Genomic DNA, 24,456 nt, shown 5'->3' on the forward strand with positions numbered 1-24,456 from the left:
CCGCTCAGGATCTCCAAAAGCGAGGTCGCAAAGCAGCCCTCCTGTGATGTCGACAGCAATTCCCGTCTATCTTGTTCAGTCACAACTTGGGACCCAGAGCAGAAACATTCAGATAACCCAGAAGCTTTGCTCGGCAACCTTCCTATCTCTGCAACCGGACATGTTAAGATTTCCCGAAATGCAACGCTGGGCGTCCACATCATCAGCGCCTGCATTTCAGACGACCCAGCGCCACGGGCGACGACGCTCCCACCTCCGCCGGGGAGAAGCGATTTGGGTAAACGGGCGGAGAGAAACAGTGGCGGGAGGAAGGCGGCGAAGGAGCTGGGCGGGCTGAGGCCACGGTCGGGGTGGGGGGTGTAGAGCAGACAAGGGATGGGAGGGGGGGGCTGTGCGCTAGCGGAGGACGCCTCCCCGAGTGAGGTTGCCGCTCCCCACCGCCTCCCCTTTCCGGGCGCGCGCCCGCGTCTCTGTGCCCGCGCGAGTTCTTTTTGAAAGAAAACATGTCTCGCTGGGAATTGTCAGCATTTTTCCCCGCCCGGTAAAAAAACGCGCTTCAGCTTTTAAAATGAGCCTGTGCGTGTGGCGTGCGGCCTATTTGTCGTGGATTCGTATGATTTTGAGCGGGGAAACGGGCGGACGCTTTCCGTTATCTGCAGCCAGGAGTGCTGCATGCATTTCCTGGATGCACCCTGCACCCTTCGCCTACAATTTCCTTTCCCGGGGCGGCTTTACCCTCTTCCTATCTATGGCTTCAGGTCATCATAATAAGGAAAAGGACAAATAGTACATTTATTTGACGCATATTAAGAGTACAGGTAGTCCTCGACTTACAACGGGTTCATTTAGGGACCGTTTAAAGTTACAATGGCACTGAACAAAAGTGACTTACCACCGTTTTTCACACTTAAGACCGTTGCAGTGGTAATATGCGATCAAAATTTGGTTGCTTGGTAACTGACTCATATTTATGATGGTTGCAGTATCCTGGGGTCATGTGATCACTTTTTGCGACCTCCTTCCAAGCAAAGTCAATGGGGAAGCCAGATTCACTTAACAGCCGTGTGACTAACTTAAAAACTGTAGTGATTCACTTAACTCTGTCAGGAATGGTCGTAAAATGGGGCAAAATGCACTTAAACGTTTCACTTAGCAACACAAATGTTTTGCTCACTTGTGGCGGTAAGTCGAAGACTACCTGTATCACTTATTGACTCCAGCAATTGAAAAGGACACAAAGGGGCATTGTTTGATTTGTACGCAAGTCTCCTGAATGGTCTGTAAATATACAATACAATACAATAGCAGAGTTGTAAGGGACCTTGGAGGTCTTCTAGTCCAACCCCCTGCCTAGGCAGGAAACCCTATACCGCTTCAGGCAAATGGCTATCCAACATCTTCTTAAAGACTTCCAGTGTTGGGGCATTCACAACTTCTGGAGGCAAGTTGTTCCACTGATTAATTGTTCTAACTGTCAGGAAATTTCTCCTCAGTTCTAAGTTGCTTCTCTCCTTGATTAGTTTCCACCCATTGCTTCTTGTTCTACCCTTAAGTGCCTTGGGGAATAGTTTGACTCCCTCTTCTTTGTGGCAACCCCTGAGATATTGGAACACTGCTATCATGTCTCCCCTAGTCCTTCTTTTCATTAAACTAGACACACCCAGTTCCTGCAACCATTCTTCATATGTTTTAGTCTCCAGTCCCCTAATCATCTTTGTTGCTCTTCTCTGCACTTTTCCACATCTTTTCTACATCGTGGTGACCAAAACTGAGTGCAGTATTCCAAGTGTGGCCTTACCAAGGCATTATAAAGTGGTATTAACACTTCACGTGATCTTGATTCTATCCCCATGGTTCTATGTTCATCTATTCATTGAGTGGGTGTATATTCTACCTTTCATTTGGTAGCTCAAGTGCAGGGAGCGCTTCTTTTTCCTGTATCCCGCAACAACAACTTTGTGAGTAGGTGTGGCTGAGAGAGAGAGACTGGGAAGGTCACCCAGGCACATTCCATGCCTGACTTGAAACTGGCTGTTTTATACAGATAGTCCTCATTTATCGTCTGTCTCGTTTAGCAACCATTCAAATTACAACAGTGATGAAAAAGAAACTTTACAAACCTTCAAAGGTCTGCAAAGCCGAAGGAAGGCTTAAGTAAAACCATAAGCACAGTTGTGGTTTCACTTAGTGACTGCTTAGCCAAATGAGTGAGTTGCCAGTCCCAATTGTTATTAAATGAAAGTAAGTCTATGCACATGAGATTGCATTACTACTTTTTTAAAATTATTATCATTCATGAAACTTCTATCCTGCCCATCTCATGGAGGTGACTGACTCTTCATTACTAATTTTCCCTCTTTACACATCCCAACTTGAGGCTCTTCAAACAGGAATAGAACTTCTAATTTATTATTAAATTAAATCTATTATTTAATGTATTATCCCACCTGTATTTTATAAACAACAAGGCGGTAAAGATATCTAATATTCCTCTCTCCTCCTATTGTCCTTTAAAAATCTGGAAATCTAACAAGAGATTTCCCCAAGATTGTTTATTTGAGCAAATTCCCCCCTTTAAAGCAACAAAATATTTATAACAAATAATCATCCTCCTGTTATCCCCACAATAAAAGCCCTGTGAGGTGAGATAGGCTAAGTGGGTGACTGGGCCAAGGTCACTCAGCTGGCTTTCATGGCTAAGGCAGGACTTGAATTCTCTGTTTACCAGTTTCTAGCCTGGTACCTATAAATATCCTGTGAATAAGGGCAGTATTTGCTGGGGATGAGAAATATACTGTACTCCAAGCTATCTTGAAGGTAGCAAATTGGGGAAAACATTAATAAGTTCTCTTCTATATTCCACTTGGAATATTAATTTACAATTTTGTTTTGCAATTTTGGGATACCTGCTACATTGAACCTGAACAATTTATCCATAGCATTTATCCATATTTGGTTTCTTCTTATTTATATTATATGGGTGCAGTGATCATACGTCCTTTAATACAAAATAGAGTCCTTTATTTCAGAAAACTACCTCAGATCTATTTAATTTATTTTCTTGGTTTTGCTTTTGAATTTTCCTTTGTAGAACAAAGTTATAAATGTGAACAATAGTTTTTAACCCTTGTGAACCTCTTTCAGGTTTTCCCCTTTTCAAGTTTCTAGAGTCACTGTATGCATTGGTAACAATTTTATGATCTTATTTTATAGTCTTGGCTCAAATAGGGTTTTTAATAATTTGTTGGAAGTGATACAGTTTTATCTTTTTTAAAACTTCTACTGAATAGCCAGGCTCATCTATACAACTTAACAAAGAAGAAAACACGTCGGTGTTATCGTTATTTCATCACACAGAAAAGATTTAAGAGCTGGAACTTGGATTCTAAAGTCCCCTCCAATGTCTGTTCTGAGAAGTTTATTTTGTAAGATTAATCACAGATAACAGGCAATGAAACAATAAACACAAACCTTACTCTTGCAAATGTATCCAGTCTAGCAGACTGTAATTATTTTACTGATAGAAAATATTAGTTATTACATGGGGGGAAAGGAACGAACTTTTTTCTGCTCTTTTTCTTTTCATTTGTTGTGGTTGGCTTGTCTTTTCCTTTGCACAATTGAAATAAAGAATGTATTATACCCTAAGCCCTTTAAGTGAATTCGGGATACTAATTCATTGTGAAAATGAAAGCTGTTTAACTATTTCTCTTCCAATAGAGAAATCAAATAGGGGGTTGAGTGATATTCATTATATTTATTCAACAGCATTGAGGAAATGAGTAGGGGTGGACTCTTCCCTGTTCAGCCTCCCATATTTGCCAAAAGAATTAAATCAAGATGGTTTATGTAAATAAGTACACAAATAATATTCCTCTTTTGAGCAGAGGTTGGGTCATGCATTGCTAGGAGATAGCTACTTGTAGCCAGACAATTCAACAACTTGGAAAATATTGAGCACTAGATGGTTGAGTTTGTCCTGAAACTCCTGCATTTTTCTCAAATCATCCAATGTGCTCCCCAACAGAGGATGCTACTTTATTTGCTCCTGTATCCAGTCCTGCTAATAGGAAGTAGTGAAGCTCAGAATGATGATTGGATTGATCCAACAGATATGTTGAATTATGACGCAGCATCAGGAACAATGAGAAAGCCTCACGAGGTAAGCATAGAGATATTGGAGTCGCTTTGGATAGTAACACAAATGTAATAAATGAATATTATTTCTCTATGATGCACATTCAAGGTCATCTCTTTAGGATTAAAGTCAGGAGCTGTTTAACTTAGATATCAGGAATGCCTCCTTTTTTGGAGGCACAAAGTCGTCAAAATCAAGAACTTAAGAGTTGAGCTTTAAAGCTTTGAAAACGGTTTTAAGAATCATAAGGATCCACAAAAGAGGGTTTGAAGAAACTAGAATTGAATTAATATTCAGGCCTTCCATTTCTGTTTTGTTTTTTTTAATTACTCCAATACCATACATCATGTGTACATTAATGCGCTCACTGAAAAATCTATGTGGACATAAACATTTTTGTATGTATTATCATTCTTAGCAGCTTTTCTGCATTTTAGTTGCACCCTATTCAAACGTATACAGTTTTCACTACTATCAGGAGAAAAAACAGTTCAAAGTTCGTGACTATGAAGAATTTTGTGATGAACATCAGTGAACTGTGGACAATAGTCAGCATAATCAGAGAGGGGAGACCCCAATATGATCATAATTGTCATTGTTGACCAATTTGCTGTTCAACTGAAACTAGTATATATATTTTTGTCGATCTCTCCCTTGTATATCTATTTTTTTTTTTTTTGTAGAAATAAGCAGAATGTAGCAGCTTTACTGTTCAATACTAACAAATGATTAAAATTGCAGCGTGTGAATCAGGATGATTTTGAAAATAATAGATTACCACAAACAAAAGTGGCCGAAGAAGATCTAATGGAAATTTCCAGGTGCCAAACAAAACTAGATTCTGTAACTCATAAGGTTAGTTTACACACGCGCCAGTTGATTATGTATATTTTTAATAAAATATTGCTTATTTGTAACGTAAATAAATTCTGACCTTGTTAAAATATCTATTTTATATTGTTAGTAGATAATCTCTCATATTAAAAAAAAACCCTGCTATTAATGTTCATGGAAATTTTCAGCTAGACACCAGCTGAAATTTTTCAGTATACATTTTGTTAAACATTTCAAAGTAACAGAACAAAGAAAAGGGAAGAAAGAAAAATACAAATGAATAAACAAGATATTTACAAACATAAAAGTTATAATTTTACAGCACATCATTATTTAATTGTGAATAACTAAAGCTTAAAAATTGCTATTAAGTCTAAAGAAGCGTAAATATCAAGAACCGTGGTCAGCAAAATATAAACCATAGAATTATGAATGAAAATAAATCCTATCTATATCTTTTTTACTAATCATAATGTATTCATTTTGTTTTCCTTGTTTATTTTATTGTTCTATTGTTTTATTTTTGCTTTGTTTAAACTTCTTTTTTATTTCTTTGGGTTTTTTTAATAGTTGTGAGCTGCATAGAGTAGTCCCATAGAGAGATAGGAGGCAAATAAATTTAATAATAATAATAATAATATTCAACAGATCTGGAGGTTTTCTAGACTAGACAAGAATTTGACCAGGATGCATAAGGACTCCTGCCTTGAGTAGAGGGTTTGACTAGGTGACCTTATAAGTCCCTTCCAGCCTTGTGATTCGATTTTCCAGATTATTAAAAAGTCTGATCTAATTTTGAAATCCTATAAAATTGAAATATAGATTTTATGCATAAAGGAACCCGATTTTGGCTGTGATATAAATCTGTGTATTAAATTGTAATCTTGAATAAATTCCATGTTAGATTTATTTTTAAGATATGAAATTAATCTGATATTAAAGCATATTCCCATAACTTGGTTAGTTGTTCTTCCATAGACAGGATCAAACATCCTTTCTAAGGAAAGGCATATACTATCCTTGCAGCAATTCACAAATATACAGCTAATTCAGCATTCTTTGAAGGAATGTATGTTTTATATGGTTATACTATATGATTTAGTAAAATATTATCAAAATATCTCAGATGGAAATTTCAATTTTAAGATTTGTTTCATTCTTGTTCGAATTATTTTCCAAAACTTTTGAGTTTGCAGTATTACTACCGGATGTGAAAGAATGATCAGATCTGCTTCTTATATTTCCATCAATTTATACCAGAGATAACTTTGGAGGACTTTATTTTTTTTCAGCTTGATGAATATGAAAAAAAATATAAAGTAAAATTACATGAAAGCAACAGCATTCATGTTTTTAGAAGATACTTGCACAAGATTTTAAATGAAGTTGGAAGACTTGGACTAGTGAGTACCTAAGAATCATTCAAGAGTTTTGAGCACATTTATTGTTGTAAAGTACATGAGTTTGAGTAACTAACTACCCACCTTAAAAGAAACTGGTCTATTGAACAAATGGCATATATCAGTTAAGAAGCAGGCTACAAAGGTAGAGAGGAATTGTTTGAAGAGGCCTTGGTTTGCTTAATTTACATATGTAGCAATTTGATATAGAATTTGAGGAAGTCTTGGACTTGGGGCCTTCTTAACTTTGTATGAAAATCAGCATGATCAATTACTTAGGATGATGCCAGTAAGTGGAAACCTTTTTGGGTGATGCACCCTTTTGGAATCCTCTGATCACGTTATGAGTAAACTCACAAAGTATTTGCCAAGCAAAGGTACAAATACTTACAGGTTAATGCTGCAGTGGGCTTTGTGAGTCATGAAAATACTTGGAAGGTGAACTCAAGCTTGTAGCCTCACTGAAGAGAATTATCTAAGTGGATGAGCTGAATGCACTCCCGATGTTTATTATCTAAGTTGCCCAAAGTGCCTGGGTGGGGCACAAAAGTAAACGTAAATGATTCCGCGGCTGGCACGTTGGTTGGCTTTATGGTAGTTTCTGATTTAATATTTTGCTTTAACAATGCAATAATACTTTAAAAGTTTTAAATGCTTTCAGAGCACATTTGGCTGATGCCTGCTACAACAACATCCAAAGTATATTGTGATTGGGGATAGCAATGTAATGTTCAGTGTAATTTGTAGCCAAACGCACATTTTCTTTAATCCTCATTCTGGAGGGTAGTGTTTGATGACTATGCTTGACCCTTTGAAAGGCCACCCAATCAGGATTTAGCATATGACTGACCAGCTATGATAGCTTTGCATGTATTTATTCTGCCAAACGAGTTTTGGCTGGTTTGATTATTTTGTGTTTGTTTTATTTCAGCCCAATGATAATACCAGGGAAGTGCATTATGATGCTGAAATCATCCTCACCAGACAATCAGTTAATGAAATTAACAAGTTCCTTAAGGAAGAAGGCTGGAAATCTGCATCTCTAGATGAAGCCGTTAATAGTATCCTGATTAATTGTAGACCTCATGATTATGAAACTTGGAAATGGAAGTTTGAGGACACATTTGGCGTTGATCCATATAATGTCTTCATGGTAAGGGAAACTTTCTGAAATACAATGTCTTATAAATGGTAAATCTCATAACATGAGTAACAAAATGGTTATGTGTGTTCTTACCCATAATGCTAAATTAGTTTTAATGATAGGAGTTGGTGGCTTACGTAGTTAGGACCCTGGGCTGATGTTTGAGACCCGGTTGCTGCCGCAGGGTTCCTCTACTGCAGGCTACAATCACTCACTCCAGCTCTTGCTGACCCCGCAGTTAAGAAGTGGCAAATGCAGGTAGATAGATGGGTACCATTTTGGTGAGTAACTTAACAGGGATATGTAAAGAGCCCTCAAGAAGGTATCCCCTGGGCAATGGCGATGTCATCCTTTCAACCCAGAATCTTTTTAGTGCTCCCGATATGATTGTAGTAGTAGTTTTAATGATGAACAAGTTACAAGGGAAATGCACATCATACTAAAAAGAAATCAACAAACCACACACCAATAACATGAGAACAACTTAATTTTATGTGATTTTTCTCAACAGTGATGAAGCACCTCAATTTTTTTATTCAGTTGTTCAAAAATGAGCAAAAAAGGAAGAACAATATGAGCTAGATAATTTTCTTGTCATAAGTAGTTTCCCACTGGGAGTGGAATAGAATTTGTGATTATTACACTGCCTACTTGAGAGTGCAAAAACAAAGTGAGATGAAGCCTCTCCCAGTTCACAATGCATTATCACAAGTTATAAAAGATGATAATAATCATACTTATTTAAATTCAGTTTATTCAGCATATTTTTAATCACAAGGTAGAAATGTGTGTGTTGAAATTAATAGATTCTCACAAACAACCTTCCTGTATTCTTTGTTATTTTTCTCCAAAAGGTTCTTTTATGTTTAGCAAGCATCTCAGTCATTATTGCGACAGAATTATGGACACGTGTTAGTTGGTTGACTCAGATGAAGCGTCTTATGATCATCAGTTTTATCATCAGTTTTGGATGGAACTGGATGTACCTCTATAAGGTAAACAATTTTATAGAATTTATAGAGCTGCGATGGCGCACTGGTTAGAATGCAATACTGTAGACTACTTCTGCTGGCTGCCTGCCTGCCTGCAATTTGGCAGTTTAAATCTCACTAGGCTCAAGGTTGACTCAGCCTTCCATCTTTCCGAGGTGGGTAAATGAGGACTCAAGTCATTGGGGGCAATATGCTGACTCTGTAATCACTTAGAGAGGGCTGTAAAGTACTGTGAATCAGTATATAAGTCTAAGTGCTATTGCTATTATTGACCAAATGTGATTGGACACACAAGGAATTTGTCTGCGGTGCATAAGCTCTCACTGTAAATTTATTTAGACAAAGATACTCTGTCTCCCACCCCCCCCTCTTTCTCTCCCTCTCCTCTCCTCTCCTCTCCTCCCTCCCTCCCTCCCTCAAAAAAAAACCTTGCACATTATGGTACCCACTGTTTAATTGCAAAGTCTCAGCAACCTAGGTAGGTATCAATTAGTGCTAATAATGAATCCCATATAATGGTCACATTATTCAAATTTCCACTATTCAAACTGATATTTCTATGGAAACATAGAGCAATTGTCCAGCTTGACTGAAACATGTAATGAATTTTTTAAAATATAAATGTTAATGTATATTAATGAAAAAAGATTAAGAGAGTATAGGGGTTTATATGATTAGCATATAAAATTCCTATCCTTGAATTTTGGCTCGCTTTAAATATGACCTGATATCAAATTATAATTCTCACTAAATCAAAAAATCACCATGTTTGAACTCACATTAGTCACAACCTATTTGTATTCTGAATGATATGTGTGTTTCAAGCTGAGGTACTTGTTTTGACACGCACAGTTGGGTTTTTTATTCAATAGACAGTGACAGGCAGGGCTGCTTCAAGATTTGAGTGAACTGTGCTTGCTCGTTATAATGAAGAATTTAGATGTGTTGGATACCGTGAAGCATATCTCCCTATCTCCAAAATGGTCACTAAAGGCAAGATAATTTTCACTTTTGTTTTTAGTAAACTGAAGAGGCCACTTCTAGATTGTGAAACTGCTTTGTTTCAACAAAACTTAAATGGTTATGGCATTGGCAGGATTGTAATTCCCCAATGTGTATTCTTTATAAAGGGGTTTTTGTTCATAAATGGTTTAATGAAAAGCTGATGTTCCAAAATACATTAGGTTAGCAGCACAGATATGATAATTTTGCTCTGCAAAATAAGCTAGCTAGGCGATATTTGCCTAGTTGGCGTCAACCCAAACAATGTCATAGGTTCTGGTTTGAGAATTGGAGGAGGAAGTATTATCTACTCCACCCTGAATTCCTGAAAGAAAGACATGGAATATAAGCCTAATCAAAAAATAAATGAAATAAATTCTTAGTGACTAGTAACCTAGCGAAATGAGACACTGATGTTGAGCCCATCTAAGGACAAACCACCGGGACAGTGAGTTGAGCATCTCATCTGCTGCTGCCATGAATAGTTTTTGCTGATGAGGGAAAGGATATAGACTATATAAGATAGAATTTTCTTTAACAATTTTTTTCTTAGGTTTTATCCCATTCATCTTATTTTCACACCAGTTAGTCTTAAAAGGTTAGCAGCTTTGGGGTCTTCTTTCGTTCTTCCTTGTATATGCCATTTCTGAAGAGAGCTATTCTCCTCCTACCGTGTTTCCCCGAAAATAAGACAGGGTCTTACTTTCTTTTGACACCCCCCCTCTCCCCAGAATAAGCGCTTGGCCTTATTTTCCAGGCGGGCTTATTATTTTTGAGGTGCAGGAGGCAGGGAGCGTGGTCACCTCATGGTTGCTGCTGCGTTGCAATATTTTCATGGAGGGCTTATTTTCGGGGAAACAGGGTAGGAGGGAGGGAGAAAAGACCTACCGTATTTTTCGGAGTATAAGATGCACCAGAGTATAAGATTTTGAAGAGGCAAATAAAAAAAAATGTTTTTGCACTCTGCAGACCTCCCAAAACAGACCGGTTTTTCACCAAAAAAGGGCATGCATAGCCTTTAGGAGGCTTATAGAGTGCTCCTCGGGGTGGGGGGATGAGAAAAAAACTGCCTGTTTTTTGCTCATTTTTGCCCTCCTCAGTCCCCAGGAGCACTCTGGAGCCTCCTAAAGGCTATGCACGGCCATTTTTGCCAAGGAGGTGGGGTTTTGGGAGGCCAAAAATGCTGTATTCAGTGTATAAGACGCACCCAGATTTTCACCCTCTTTTTTGAGGGGGAAAAAGGTGCGTCTTATACTCCAAAAAATACAGTAGTTTGCATGGTCTTGTTGGTAGGTGGAAAAGAACAGACCTATCCATTCCAACATTCGCTCCAAGCATTGCAGACATAGAACCTCTAAGAACTACAGCTTCCATGTTCTCTTATTAGTCTCAGCAGTGATGAATCTACTTTGGATCATTTTCCTTTTAAGGCACATTTTAAATGAAAGACTAAAAAAAAATAGATACGGTGATTGTCACGATGTTAAAAAGTTTGCTAGGCCTGAACTGCCTGAATTGACACTCAAGAGTTAAACTAAGAAAGCTTTATTGCGCAGGTCATAAAACAAAAAAGGGTTCTTATCTGAAAGTGATTTATTGCGCACGCGTTACACATTCCAAATTCCTCTCTTTTTTGTTCGGCAGCCAACTTTGGCAAACGTAGCTTTCATTATCAAAATGTAACCAATTAGTTACTTCTGTTTTCATTTACTTTTATTATTTTATTATTAAAGTTTGTTTATTAATTAGAATATTTTAAAAGACTTATTTTTTCTCAATATCTCAAAAGATATGCGGAAGGGAATCAGCCACGGTCCATCGATCTCCAACAGGGTGTTTTTTTTCCCCTGACAACTTGGTAGCAGAGGATGGTTTTGATGACCAGCTGAGATGACTACAATTTATGGCTGTATTTTCTCTTCGCGCTATCTTAAGATAACCGACTAAGCCTAATTAGCAATGTCGGAGAAAAAGAAAAAAGAAGAAAAATGGAAAGAGCTTTTTCTGACAAGGAGACTCCCTCGGACACAGAGAAGCAAGATCAAAACGTGCTTCAGGAACAACAAATTCCTTCAGGTGCCGAGCCAAATATGGGAGAAGGAGCTACAGGACGCGACATCCACGAAACGAGGTCAGTGGTTCCTCCTTCTAAAATATCTCCAGGAGATTATGAATTTTTGGGGGTCAAGCCAAAACTTCCCACTCTGCCAGAGCCACTCCATTCCCAGACCCTCGCAGATTATCAAACGATTGATGAACGGCAACTGCCGGCACAGAAAAAATCCTCCCACGCAGAAAGCAGATTTTATGAAATCTCCCCAGATGAGCAAGAAATGCAAAGCTATCTAGATCAAATAGAACTGTTTGAAAAATATGCTAGGGAGGCGAGAGTGTGTTTTGAAGAGATAAGGCGAAGTAAAAGAAGTTCCCCCACTCCCAAAATGTCTGAGGACGCCATCTTGTCTTCTTCAAAACAACAGCCTAAGACACACCCCACAGAGTTCATTGGTCAATTAGAACAAAGAGACATGTACACGTCACCGAGGTCACGTGGTCCCTTTGAGTCAACTGAACTCCCGCATACGTATAGAAAGGAGAGGCAGCCAAGAAGTGAAGCTGCACTGCCATCTGCTGGCGGAGAAAAATTATTACAACAAAAGATCAAGCAATTGGACCAGATTTTTAGAGATATGTCTATGAGTTTTACAGAAGCCCAAACTTTGCCATCAGAGGTTAAGTCTTCAACACCCCCTGGCGGCGTTGAATCCTCCCTAGATGAAAAAAGGCAAAGCCAAAGGCGAATTCGAGGAAGCCAATTTGATGTTGCCACGCAAAGGCCAATGATGCAACCCCAGCATCCCCTGGTTCAACAACCAGCTTTGCAACCAGAGCAACAAATCATTCCTCAGCAGGTATTCACAGTCACCCCCTTGACTGGTGAGTCCAAATTAAAGGAGTCAGGAGAGAATTATAAAGCCTGGGTCAGTGAAATTGCGCTCTTGCTTCGAAGAGAAGGCACATATTCCATGGTTTTTAATCCTCCTCCTCCACCGTGGACGCCTGCAATAAGAAACCTCGAAAACAGAGCAATCACGACTTTACTCATGTCAATGGAAATTGAGATCCAAGGTATCTTTCCACCTGATGCAACTGCCCAAGAAATATGGGCTATTTTGGAAGATTGCTACAGGCCCGTTTCAATTGAATCCTCATGTTTGCTCATGTCTGAGTTCCATGGTTCGAAGTTGAAACCTGGTGAACGAATTGGTGGACATTTGACCAAACTGAAAAGAATGAGAAGTGAATTGAGACAAAATGGCCATGTAATCGATGATATCCAAATGATTAGCATCATCATTAACTCATTGAATTATGAATGGAAAGATGCTGTTGCAAAGATTAACTACGTGCCTATTGCTCAACGCACAGTTAACCACGTTTGCAGACTTTTAGTGGAAGACGAAGCTATCAGGTTAGCTACCCCACATCTGCAACGGCCTCCAGCACCAAAGGCTCCAGCCAGACGTCCCTTCCGAGGAAGAGGCTACGCTCCAAGGATGCCAAAATGCTACACCTGCAACCGTGTGGGACATGACACCCGGGATTGTCCCCAACGAGTTCCAGCTCCCGCCACGTACCAGCCCAGAGGAACAGATTGCAGAGGCAGAGGTAGAGGCGGAAGACAAGGTCGTCGTGGTCCAAGGCGTGATCCACAAGCTCCGCTTGCAACACTGGCCATAACCAACGTTCCACAACCTGATCCAAAGTTCGACAGACGTCTTTTGTGGACTTTAGACAGTGGAGCAGCTGTGCACGTTACCCACAGAAGGGAACTTTTCACAGAGATGGGCGAACCAGAGCCCGAGTATCGAGAACTGTATTCCTTCACCAACCACACTTGCAAGGTTATGGGAAAAGGAACTGTTTACATTGAAGAGCTCGATACACACATCCCTGATGTTTATTACATACCTTCAGCAACCAGTAATTTGCTTAGTCAAAGTCACTTGTCTAGAGAGTTAAAGTTCCAGGTTCACCACCTCGAAAAAGCAAGTTACTTAGTTAAAGATGGTGATATTGTTGCTGAAACCATGCTGATTGGTGGTGTTTATTACTTAAAGCCAAAGCCTAAAGGGCAAGCACAGGCAAGTATGCAAACTCCAAAAAGGCACAACGCAGACCCAGAGAGAGTTGTTCCAGAGAGAGAAAGCGTTACTGTGCCAAAGGCTCCTAAAGCCAACAAACAAAGAAAACAGAAACAGATTGCTCAGAGCAAGCCTGAGGGTCCTCATGAAACTGTTAATGTTGAGAATTCACTAACTGGTAAACCTTTGCATTCCAGGTGTATTCACAAGTGGCACAGAAGATTGGGGCATGCCAGTTTCCGTGTTCTTAGAAAGATGCCGGAGTTCGCAAAAGGTTTGGATCTAAAGGGGTGTAAGGTGTTTTTGGATTGTGCCGTTTGCAAAAAGGCTAAATCCAAGGCGGCTCCAGTTCCAAAACACGCTACACGCCGGTCAACACGCATTTTTGATTTGGTACACACTGACATAGTGGGTCCTTTCCCACCAACCCTTGGTGGCAGAAAGTATTTTTTAACAATTGTAGATAATCATTCTAGATATGGATTTGTATATCCTATGAGAGAGAAATCTGAGACCTTTCAGATCTTTAAAGACTTTGCAGCGTTTGTTTCTACACAATACCAAGTTCGCATCGCCAGAATCCAGAGTGACCGTGGTGCAGAATTCATGTCTCAGCGTTTCCAGGACTGGATGCGTAAGAATGGAATTCTTCATCAGACATCTGCTCCATATACACCGGCTCATAACGGAGTCGTAGAAAGAAGACAAGGGGTTCTACAAACCATGATGCGTTGTCTTCTAGAAGATGCCAATCTCAGTAACGCATACTGGGGTGAAGCAATCAAATATGCAAATTACATTGTCAACCGTACTTGGAGCAGTGTAATCAATCAAACTCCTTTCTACATGCTGTATGGCTACAAGCCTAATCTCAAGAACCTCCATATTTTTGGTTCATATGCTATGGTGAACACTCCTATAACTCAAGGACCAAAGAGACTAAGATTTATGGGTATTGATGATAATTCAAAATGGTACAAATTCATTGATACTAAACATGTGATTGTCATTTCACAATCTGCTAATTTTGAGGAAGACATTGACTGGTCCAGGATTCATTCCAATGATCCTGAAGTTTATTTTCCTAGAGATGGTGTTCCAGATGCCACGCAGCCTGATGATAATTCGCAGGCAGATGTTCCTTCTACCAGTTCTTCACAACCTGATGTTCCGTCTTCGCAACCCGCGGATGCTGATGCTAGCGACGAACGTAAGGACGAGGATGATGATGATGAAGAAGAAGAAGACTGGTCTGTTGTTCCTAGACGCTCCAAGAGGGCCACAAAAGGAATCCCTCCACAACGTTATTCATGGCAACTGACAAAAACACCAGTACCTTTGATTTGCAACGTTACTCTTCCTCCAGAGACATTCACACAAATCAAACAGCTTCCTGATTCAGAACAAGACAAGTGGTATGATGCAATGCAGGATGAAATGGACAGTTTGAAGAAACTTAATGTATTCACACCTGCAAAACCTCCAGCAAACAAGAAAGTCATTGGCACCCGATGGGTCTACAGAATCAAGAAGAAACCGAATGGTGAGTCTTTATACAAAGCCAGACTGGTAGCTCAGGGTTTCGCTCAACGTTATCCTGAGGACTACACAAACACTTACTCACCAACAGTCAGAACTGAAAGTGTAAAAATTGCTTTAACCACTGCATCTATTCTTGGTTTAGAAGTTTTTCAATTTGATGTGGACACAGCTTATCTACATGCAGACCTAGATGAAGAGATCTACGTGAGAAGCCCTCCAGGATTCCGAAAGCAAGAAGGGGATACCTGGTTCCTGAACAAAAGTCTTTATGGTCTGAAACAGTCAGGTTTAATGTGGTATTTATGTCTTACTGACAAACTAAATTCAATGGGCTTTATTAAGTCCGAAACTGATGAATGCGTGTTCACAAAAAGATCTAACAATGCATATGAGATAATTCTTGTTTATGTTGATGATATTGTTTATATTGGTCCAAATAAGAAAATGAGTGAGATTTTTGCTAAAAGTTTGCAGAGATACTTCACACTAAAATCTTTAGGACACATTAGCACTTATTTAGGTGTTCAAATTGAAAAGACACAGAAGGGGTTTAGTCTTTCACAAGAGGAGAAAATTGACCACATTCTACATCATTGCAACATGAAAGATGCTAGCACAACAAAGACACCCATGCAAACAGATTTTCACAACTTAACACATGAACCAAGTCCTGAGTTCGAGGATCAAACACTTTATCGTTCAGTCATTGGTTCACTATTATACATTAGTAGTTGGACCAGACCTGACATCGCACTTAGTGTTAATCTTTTATCACGACACGTAGGTAAGGCAACACAATTTCATTGGTCATGCATTAAGAAGTTGTTGAAATACCTAAAACACACTAAACACATGAAGTTATTGCTAGAACCAACACACACTGATCAACCAAAGTTGATTTGTTTTGCCGACGCCGACTGGGCGAGCGACAAGAAGTCACGCAAAAGCACTTCTGGTTACATGATGTTCCTAAATGGTTGTCCTGTTTACTGGCAAGTGAGAAAACAGAGTTTTGTTTCATGTTCATCTACTGAAGCTGAATATGCTTGTGTTTCAGATGCTTGTAATTCTCTAACGTGGTTTGATGCTTTGATCACAGATATCTGGACACGTCCGATTCGACCAATCACCGTGATGGAAGATAATGTATCTGTTGTTTATATTTCTGAGTCACATTTTACAGGTTCTAGGTCCAGACACATTGACATTCGTTATCAAAACACAAAGCAATTAGTTAAGCAAGGTTTTGTTAAATTGCAATATGTTTCTACACATGATCAGATCGCAGACATGCTTAACAAACCACTCGCCGCAAATCAACACGAGTATCTGCGAAAGAAGATGTGCCTTAATTGATGATTTGATGATGTCAGCCCAGACTAGCAAAAGAAGGGGTGTCACGATGTTAAAAAGTTTGCTAGGCCTGAACTGCCTGAATTGACACTCAAGAGTTAAACTAAGAAAGCTTTATTGCGCAGGTCATAAAACAAAAAAGGGTTCTTATCTGAAAGTGATTTATTGCGCACGCGTTACACATTCCAAATTCCTCTCTTTTTTGTTCGGCAGCCAACTTTGGCAAACGTAGCTTTCATTATCAAAATGTAACCAATTAGTTACTTCTGTTTTCATTTACTTTTATTATTTTATTATTAAAGTTTGTTTATTAATTAGAATATTTTAAAAGACTTATTTTTTCTCAATATCTCAAAAGATATGCGGAAGGGAATCAGCCACGGTCCATCGATCTCCAACAGGGTGTTTTTTTTCCCCTGACAGTGATTTTATTCAAGAACTGTTGAATCCTTTAGGGTTTTTTTGTATATAGGTGGCCTTCGCTCAGCACCAGTCGGAAGTGGCCAAAATGGGAAACGTTGATACAGTCTGTGTGGAGAAGATGCAATGGACGGACAGCTTTTGGGGTAAGTAGCTTGTCATCTCTGCTCTGCCATTATAAACTTTTCGTGCCCAACTTCTTTTTTGAAAATACACCTTTTTATCACTATGCTGCTTTTTCTTTCACAGAATTTCAAAGCAAGTATATGAAAAGAAAAAATCACAACACAAATGAAAAATAAGACAACAAAATGAACAAAAAGCCATAGTTGAAAGAATTGTCAATTTTTAAAAAGTGATTTGAAAGGAAAGCCTTGGCTGCTGAAATATCTAATAGCTTTGGGGCGAGGGGAGAATAGTTTTGGGCAAATAAACTTCTGAGATACTTTTCAACACCCTGATAGAAAATTTAGATAACTGGTTGTACAGATTTGAAACAAATTTATAGACCTCTAAGCAGGTCTAAGCAGGTCTGAATGATACTTGGATCTCTTCAAACCCTGAAGACTTTTATTTCCAGTTATGCCTCAGTTGCCAGAGGAAAGGTGTTAAGTCTTCGAGGCTACAACGCCATTGACTATCATTGCCGGCCTCTTATTGGTTGAGACGAGAGCAGGTGGCTGGCGGGAGAATGCAGCCATTCTATTGGTTCAGCGTCTGACAGCTCTAGTATAAAAAGGGCTGTCAGCTGTCAAATGCTGCTGTTTGCCGGGTCGAGGTTTGCCTTACATTTTGCCGTGTTATACTGTTAATAAAGGTTGTGTTAGCTTCAACCTGCCTTGCTTCAGTTCCTGTCTGGTTTGTTCTCCCTACAGAACAAAAGGAACCCCTTCCTCCAAGGTTTTTTTTAAATAGGGTGCCCCTTCTATTAGCTTGAGAACTGTCAGCCCTGCGAGGTAGTTCAGATAAGCACAAAATATGATTTTGTTGGGGTGGTGTTGGCTCTGGGAGTTGAAATCCATGCATCTTAAAATTACCAGGGTTGAGAAACAGTGCTGTAAAGTATTACTAAAGTAATTACAAATTTTATTTTATTTTAAAGCAGTTAATTTCTACTTATCTTTAAAATATAGTTTTAGTTTTGGTTTGACTGAATGATTTCTTGCCTTTTGACCACAGAGTATTTTAGAACTTCATTTACATTCCAAGATGATCCTTGCCAAAAGTACTATGAAACCCTCTTGGTAAATCCGATTTTGTTCGTTCCTCCAACAAAGGTATTTTTTGTTTTGTTTTAGATGCTTTCTTTTGGTTCTGTAGTGAAGCTGTCAAAGTATTCTAAAGTTTGTTAGTGCCTCTTGTTTTAGGCCCTGGCTGTTACATTTACCAATTTTATAACAGAACCACTGAAGCACATAGGACAAGGAATTGGTGAATTTATTAGAGCTCTCATGAAAGAAATTCCAGTACTTCTACAGATTCCAGTGTTGATCATAATGGCAGGAGCAACTTTGGTAAGTATTTGCTTGAAGGGGATTCATCTGGAATCTTGGGCTGATGTCCCACAGTACAAGCTATAAGCTCCCAGAGACCATTCAAGATAATTTGAATGCTAGGAAAAAAACATCTTATTAGCAAGATCAGTTGTGGAACTAATTACTAAATTGTGTTTAGTCTCCTTTGTTTGACGAGTTCAGTTGGGTTTCCAGGACCATTCCAAATCTATGATCAGCACATATCTTGTGTTTATTACCTACAATGGTCCCAATGGAGTCAGTATGAGGAATACACTGGAATTGGATACCTGACTTTGTTAAAAAAAACCAACTACTACAAACTGCTTTTGGTGAATTTGTCATAGTGCCACTTACTACTCAAAAGGTTGGAGGGACAAATTATGTACAAACGGCAGTTTGAAAGCCATTGTTTTTTGAAGACAATCCACAATCATGTTCTACCGTGTTTCCCCGAAAATACAACATGTCCTGATAATAAGGCCATGCCACATTTTTCTGGTGGGCAAAAATATAAGCCCTCCCCCGCAAATAAGCCCCCTGGACAACCTCTGGCCAGGCAGAGCGCCGCTCACCAACCTAGAGGTATCCCGAAGGTGTCAAGCCGTGGGAACCGGGGGGGGGGGGCAAAGGTGAATCGGGATTGGCGCCTTCGGGATACCACTAGGTTGGTGACCAGTGCTGTGCCCAGCTGAAGAGGGGAGTTGCCAGGTGGCTGCTCGTGAGCGTGGTCGCTTCATGGCTACTGTGTTGCGCTGCTGCGACAGCGCAAGACAGCCATTCGCCCAAGAGGCTGTGCCCGGCTCTTTGGGAGCCCGCTCAGAAAAGAGCAGCTGCCCGACAACCCCAAAACAATAAATCCTCCCCTCATAATAAGGCCCAAACCATATTTTGTGGGTAAAAAGAAAATAAGACGCTGTCTTATTTTCGGGGAAACACGGTAGGTAAATTATCCTGGACTGGGTGCCTGGTGGCACAGGTAGACATTGGGTTGGAATTTAGCAAGTTTTTGTTTGAGAGCCAAGTGCTGCTGCATGGTGGGGCGAGCTCCCATCATTTGCTCCAGCTCCTTGACAGGGACATGAACCTGAAGGACCGTCCCCCAGATGATGGTGATGTTACTGGCTAATCCTTTCAACCTGGAAGCACCTTAAATGGTGCCTTCAGCATGAATGGGATGGGATCCTGGACCAAAAACTGATGTATCAATTAAAATTAATGCAGTGTACCATGATAAAAACGATTTCATTGTTGAATCTACAGGGATTGTTTTAATATTGGTTTACAGTTCATAATCTAAAAGGTTCAGATAAATAAAAAAAGATTAAGAACTCTTAATCTTTTAAAGAAAGAAATGTAATTTAAATACTCGGTGTAGTAAAGCTTGGAAGCAAATATTTGAGAATATAATATTTAATAAGAAATGTTAACATATATAGTGTCCCTGTTTGGGTACATGTGGATCACGTCCAACAGAGCCCTTCTGTCAGCAGAAATTTGGTTGTTGGATCAAATTCCCTTCGTTCTGCACCTTCAGTTCTTCTCCCAATTTCTCTCGAATTTATCCCATTTCTTTGGAGGGTCCTCCAAAAGGAGTTTGGTGGCATAGCTGGGCGAGGGTGCTGAAATATAAAAGACAGGAATGTCACTACTGGATAAGTAGATAACAATGTAAAGATAAGTAAATGTGAAAATTGGAATTGCAACATTTCATTTGGAAGCGTACACAATTCTTTTCTAGATTTTCTGCTACGGGGCAGGAAAATCTGTCACTACTCTAAGAAGTTTACCATACCAGGAAAGGCCACAGCCTCCTGCTCTTCCCCCAAGGGATGGAAATCAAGCACCGCCAATGCTGCAGCCAAAGCAGAATGGGGCAGACGGCAAGGCAGGCTACTTGACTGGAAACACAGAGTCCATCCCAGGAGGTCCTTATGATAGAGGAGATGCATCAAGAAGAGACAGACAAACCAGATCCGACTATGACCATAAAAACAGCATAGAGGTTGTGCAAGCTGGCAGTGCACTGGATGTTCCAGCAGAACATTCTAAGATGGCAACCAAGGTAATTAGAAGGATGTCGGTGTTAATTCTGAGTAAATTGGGTGTGTTTGTGCATTATATTTATCCACTAACCCGGGATCTCCAACCTCTGGGCCGCAGCCTATTCATAACTGGGCTGCATGAGCATTAACATGCGCATGCAGCTCAACTTGTACAGGTTGAGCTGTGCACACACAGCTCGGTTCCCTTCTCTTCCCCCCTCCCCCCAAGCCGGGCCACAAAGGTTGGGGACCGCTGCACTAACCTACTGAGTTTAGGGACCACTGCACATCTCCAGACATTAAAAGACAAAATCCATAAAGCACAACATAGTTAAAAGGGAAATTCAAATGAGATCGTGTATTGCACGGGTGTCCAAACTTGGCAACTTTAAGACTTGTGGACTTCAACTCCCAGAATTCTGGGAGTTGAAGTCCACAAGTCTTAAAGTTGCCAAGTTTGGACACCCCTGGTGTATTGTATGACTTATAATTTGTTGTCTGACAGTAATATTAGCAGTTCAAGATTTTATAAAATAGCCATGACAACGAATTAATTTCTGCAGTTCACTATTTAAGTTATTTCTAATTAAGTGCACCCACTCACCCTCATTCATAACAAATTAATTTCAAATGTGAGTCAATCTACTTTAAGGGAGCTGTTTGTGACTCAGAAGTTTGGTTGAACCATTCTGGGGTGGGTGTTGCAGTTTAGTGGATCTGACTTCTTGGTTGTTTGAGCTTTGGGACAGGAAGTGGAGAAAGGAAAGCAATGAAAAGATCAAAGTGATGGTTGGAGATGTCATGTTTGAATAAAAGGACAGTGATGCATGGCAGCTGTGGAATATCTCACATCCTTTCCCCCATTTTCCTAGGACCATATATCTTCCTTGCTCTTAGCCGCTACCATGTGCCTCCAGCACTAATTACATTTTCCTTGCTTGTATTTAGAATGCAGATTTTGCATCCCAATATGGATCGCTCAAAACTGGCTATTCCATCTGTGGATTACTTTGCACATACGTGACAGCAATATAACTAATAAGAGGAATTAGCTAGCACTTATGAAGTGTATGCATGTATAAGCATCATTTCATGATGCTGCAATGTATTTTAGTTGACTTCAGAAAATATTATTGACTATATATTAGGAAGAATGTAATCCAATACATGTATATTTAAATGACAGCCCCACTAACTTCAGTGGGATCCACTCCCAGATGAATTGTCTAGGAATACATCCTTACTTGGTTACTTACGTTGTGGATAAATATATTTTTGGGAAGAACAAAAGAACGCAAGCAAAGTGAATAATTTCTAGTAAATCAATTTGGAATTTGTTTGGAGTGGAAAATATGCTTGTCTAAAATTAACTCCCTTTGAAAATTTGTAAGTAAAACAGTTTCTATATAGTTTATTGAAATATTTAAAAGAAGTGAATAATTGAGATTGAAATGTGTGTCCGTCCACATGCGTTTTACTCACTAGAAATTTTGGACCTTATAATTTGTTAGACTCATCTCTTTCAAGTGGCATGTAACTGCTATTACTTCATGTAATGTTGGTTGTTACTAAAGTAACTCACTGATACTAGAATCTCTTACAGAGTGAATTAAATCCTAAAGAAGAGAATCAGGCTAATGATGTAATGGAGAAAACCAACAGAGATTCAGACCTGGATAAAACAAACGTCGTTGAACCTAGCCAAGCGCCAAAGCATTCAAAAAGTAATGGACATGAAACAAAACGTGGCAGCAGTGAAGACGGAATTGTGAAGCAAAGTGGTCCAGAAGCCTCAGAATTTCAGGGGAAAGAAAACAGCTCATGTGGATTGGAAGAATCCAGAGAGAGGATTATAGAAACCTTGAACCCTTCTGTAAGTTTAAAATGGATTCACTCTTGTGTATCTTAAAGCCAGTTTGGCCTCCCATAACAAAGAAATGGTAATGAGTAAATGTAGAATTGTTCCTGTGTGCCTAGAGTCTATTCCTACAGGGATAGGAAGACATGCATGGGAAGGCCAATAATTTCTTCTTTTTTTTAGTAAGATTAATAGTTAGATTGCACGTTGTATAGTTTTAAATCTGTTATGAGAGTGAAAGCAGTGAATACTTCTTTCCCAGATTTACATAGCTGTTCTCCAGATGTCTTTAATGATTCATTAGGAGAAAAAACAAGTGGATTTGTTGACAAGTGCCATTTTTTTTTAAAAAAGTGTGTTGTTTACTCATAAAGAAAAAAATAAATTCAATTTATTAATTAAGTAGTCTAGGTAGAAATGCCACAGCAGTATTTTAACCATACTTCATGGACTGATTTCAGGCTACAGTTGTGGAATTGGGTGGTGTAATTCATTTAATAATAAATGACCATTCTGAGCTTCACTGCTTTATAATGAGAGTGGGGAGGTGGCTTTTTTCCAGTTTAATTTATACACTTTGGTGAATTTCTACTCCAGATAGTTAGGAAATATTTTAATGGGTGTGGAAAGTGTATTTGGGGTGGGGGTGGGTAGTTGACGACAAATTGGCAGAAATTAGTTTTCTCCCCCTTTCAGCCACGATATCTCCCCACTGTAGTGCAGTCTTACATGATTTAGTATTTGCTTTGAAAAGACAATGGTGTCCTTGGTGTTCTCTGCACTTGGTTGTTTATCATCAGTACACAGATATTACCTAGTTTGGTAGTGAAACATCTGCAAGAAAACAACCAAGCTCAGTGAGCACCAAGGACCCTACAATTCAACCCTGGGCTACAAATATTCTCTTCCACTAGCACAGCGCTTCTCTCTTGTGAAATTAATGATCTGACAATGGCAATTCTTGTGAAATTTATGGAATTTAAGGACAAGGTGCTGTTTTCATACCATATTATGAAGCGTGTGGCGAAGATTTTCAGGACCTCCAGGTGTTATTGGTTAATATACAATGACTTTCTGACTTTCTAGAAGAGTAGTTGGTAACTCGTTGGGCAGTTACTTAGCCCTTCAGTGAGATTCACTTATGAGTAACTCTCCATAAAGATTAGAGACTGACATTTTTAAATTGACATTTTTAAATGACAAAATATGTTGTGCAACACCCAACTGTATCTAAGAAGGACTTCACATGTATGGAGTATTTAACATTCTGTGTCATATTTTTCTGGTTGTTTCCACTCCATTGCTCTCCCACGTGGGAGATGGGAGGAATCACTTCCTTACAAAGGACTTAAGATACATCTTAAGCAGGAAAGAGAAATCATTGAAGGAGAACGATCAGTTTGGTAGCTATACTAGCCCTCTTCTGTGATAAAAGATTTAAAAGTAGAGGACTAAAGAAACTGTTCAAAATTTTAGTATTGCCTTTCCCCCTCCTTTGGACTGTTGAGGGCAACAAATTCATATTGTGGATGAATGAATGTTTGACTTCCCAATGCAACAAGGTTGTGGCTTGTGAAGATATTTGGCAGAAGGCTTTTAAATAATTGAAATCTTCTCCCTACAGGAACAGTATCAGAGGAACACTGCTTCCTGACAGACCTCTACCAGATAGAAGCCTTTTTTATAAAAACAAAAATATTTTTAATCAAAAAGAATTCATCATTCTGAACTAAGAAAATTATTCACTTTGTAACCCCAGTGCATCTTGATTAATCAGGATGTTTTTTTCCTGACAGCTCCAACACATTTTGAAAGGATCTTACAGAATTATGTATTAAATATATATAAACATGCAAGAATGTTGTACATACGGCTTGACAGTGAAATAAAAGATTTACTATATATGGAACTTTAGTGTAATTTGTACTGTGTTCCTAAATAGGAACATTTCTTTTTTTTGTTGTTGCAAAATTTTTATTGGTTTTAAAATATATAGGGAAGGGTAAAAGGGTGTACAAGAAAAATTTTTGCAGCTTCCATACTGGTGGCGAGAGTCTCCCCTAGAAACT

General features: G+C 39.2%; 2 protein-coding genes across 4 annotated transcripts in view; one reads left to right on the top strand and one right to left on the bottom strand.

The window, feature by feature from the left end:
• On the top strand, positions 1-24,301 carry CLCC1 (chloride channel CLIC like 1). 3 transcript variants are annotated; one of them, XM_081946871.1, is made up of 12 exons: positions 1-277; positions 4,028-4,162; positions 4,880-4,993; positions 6,265-6,375; positions 7,304-7,525; positions 8,371-8,511; positions 17,023-17,116; positions 18,150-18,247; positions 18,338-18,484; positions 20,226-20,549; positions 22,133-22,402; positions 24,012-24,301. In XM_081946871.1, the coding sequence occupies exons 1-12, from the start codon at positions 47-49 to the stop codon at positions 24,039-24,041; spliced, it is 1,917 nt and encodes a 638-aa protein (XP_081802997.1). In that variant the 5' UTR covers positions 1-46; the 3' UTR covers positions 24,042-24,301. The 3 variants fall into 3 exon arrangements, with proteins under 3 accessions (XP_081802997.1, XP_081802998.1, XP_081802999.1); XM_081946872.1 differs by having other exon boundaries at positions 21-277; positions 4,822-4,993; XM_081946873.1 differs by lacking the exon at positions 1-277.
• The window catches only part of GPSM2 (G protein signaling modulator 2), a 48,963-nt gene continuing 43,663 nt past the window's right edge, over positions 19,157-24,456 (bottom strand). The window contains exon 16 of the mRNA XM_081946868.1: positions 19,157-20,106. Within this exon, the coding sequence (XP_081802994.1) occupies positions 20,018-20,106 (89 nt within the window). The 3' untranslated portion in view covers positions 19,157-20,017. The remainder of the gene's footprint in view (positions 20,107-24,456) is intronic.

Source organism: Natrix helvetica, assembly GCF_964273705.1.
Source record: "Natrix helvetica genome assembly, chromosome: 3".
Lineage (NCBI taxonomy): Eukaryota > Metazoa > Chordata > Lepidosauria > Squamata > Natricidae > Natrix > Natrix helvetica.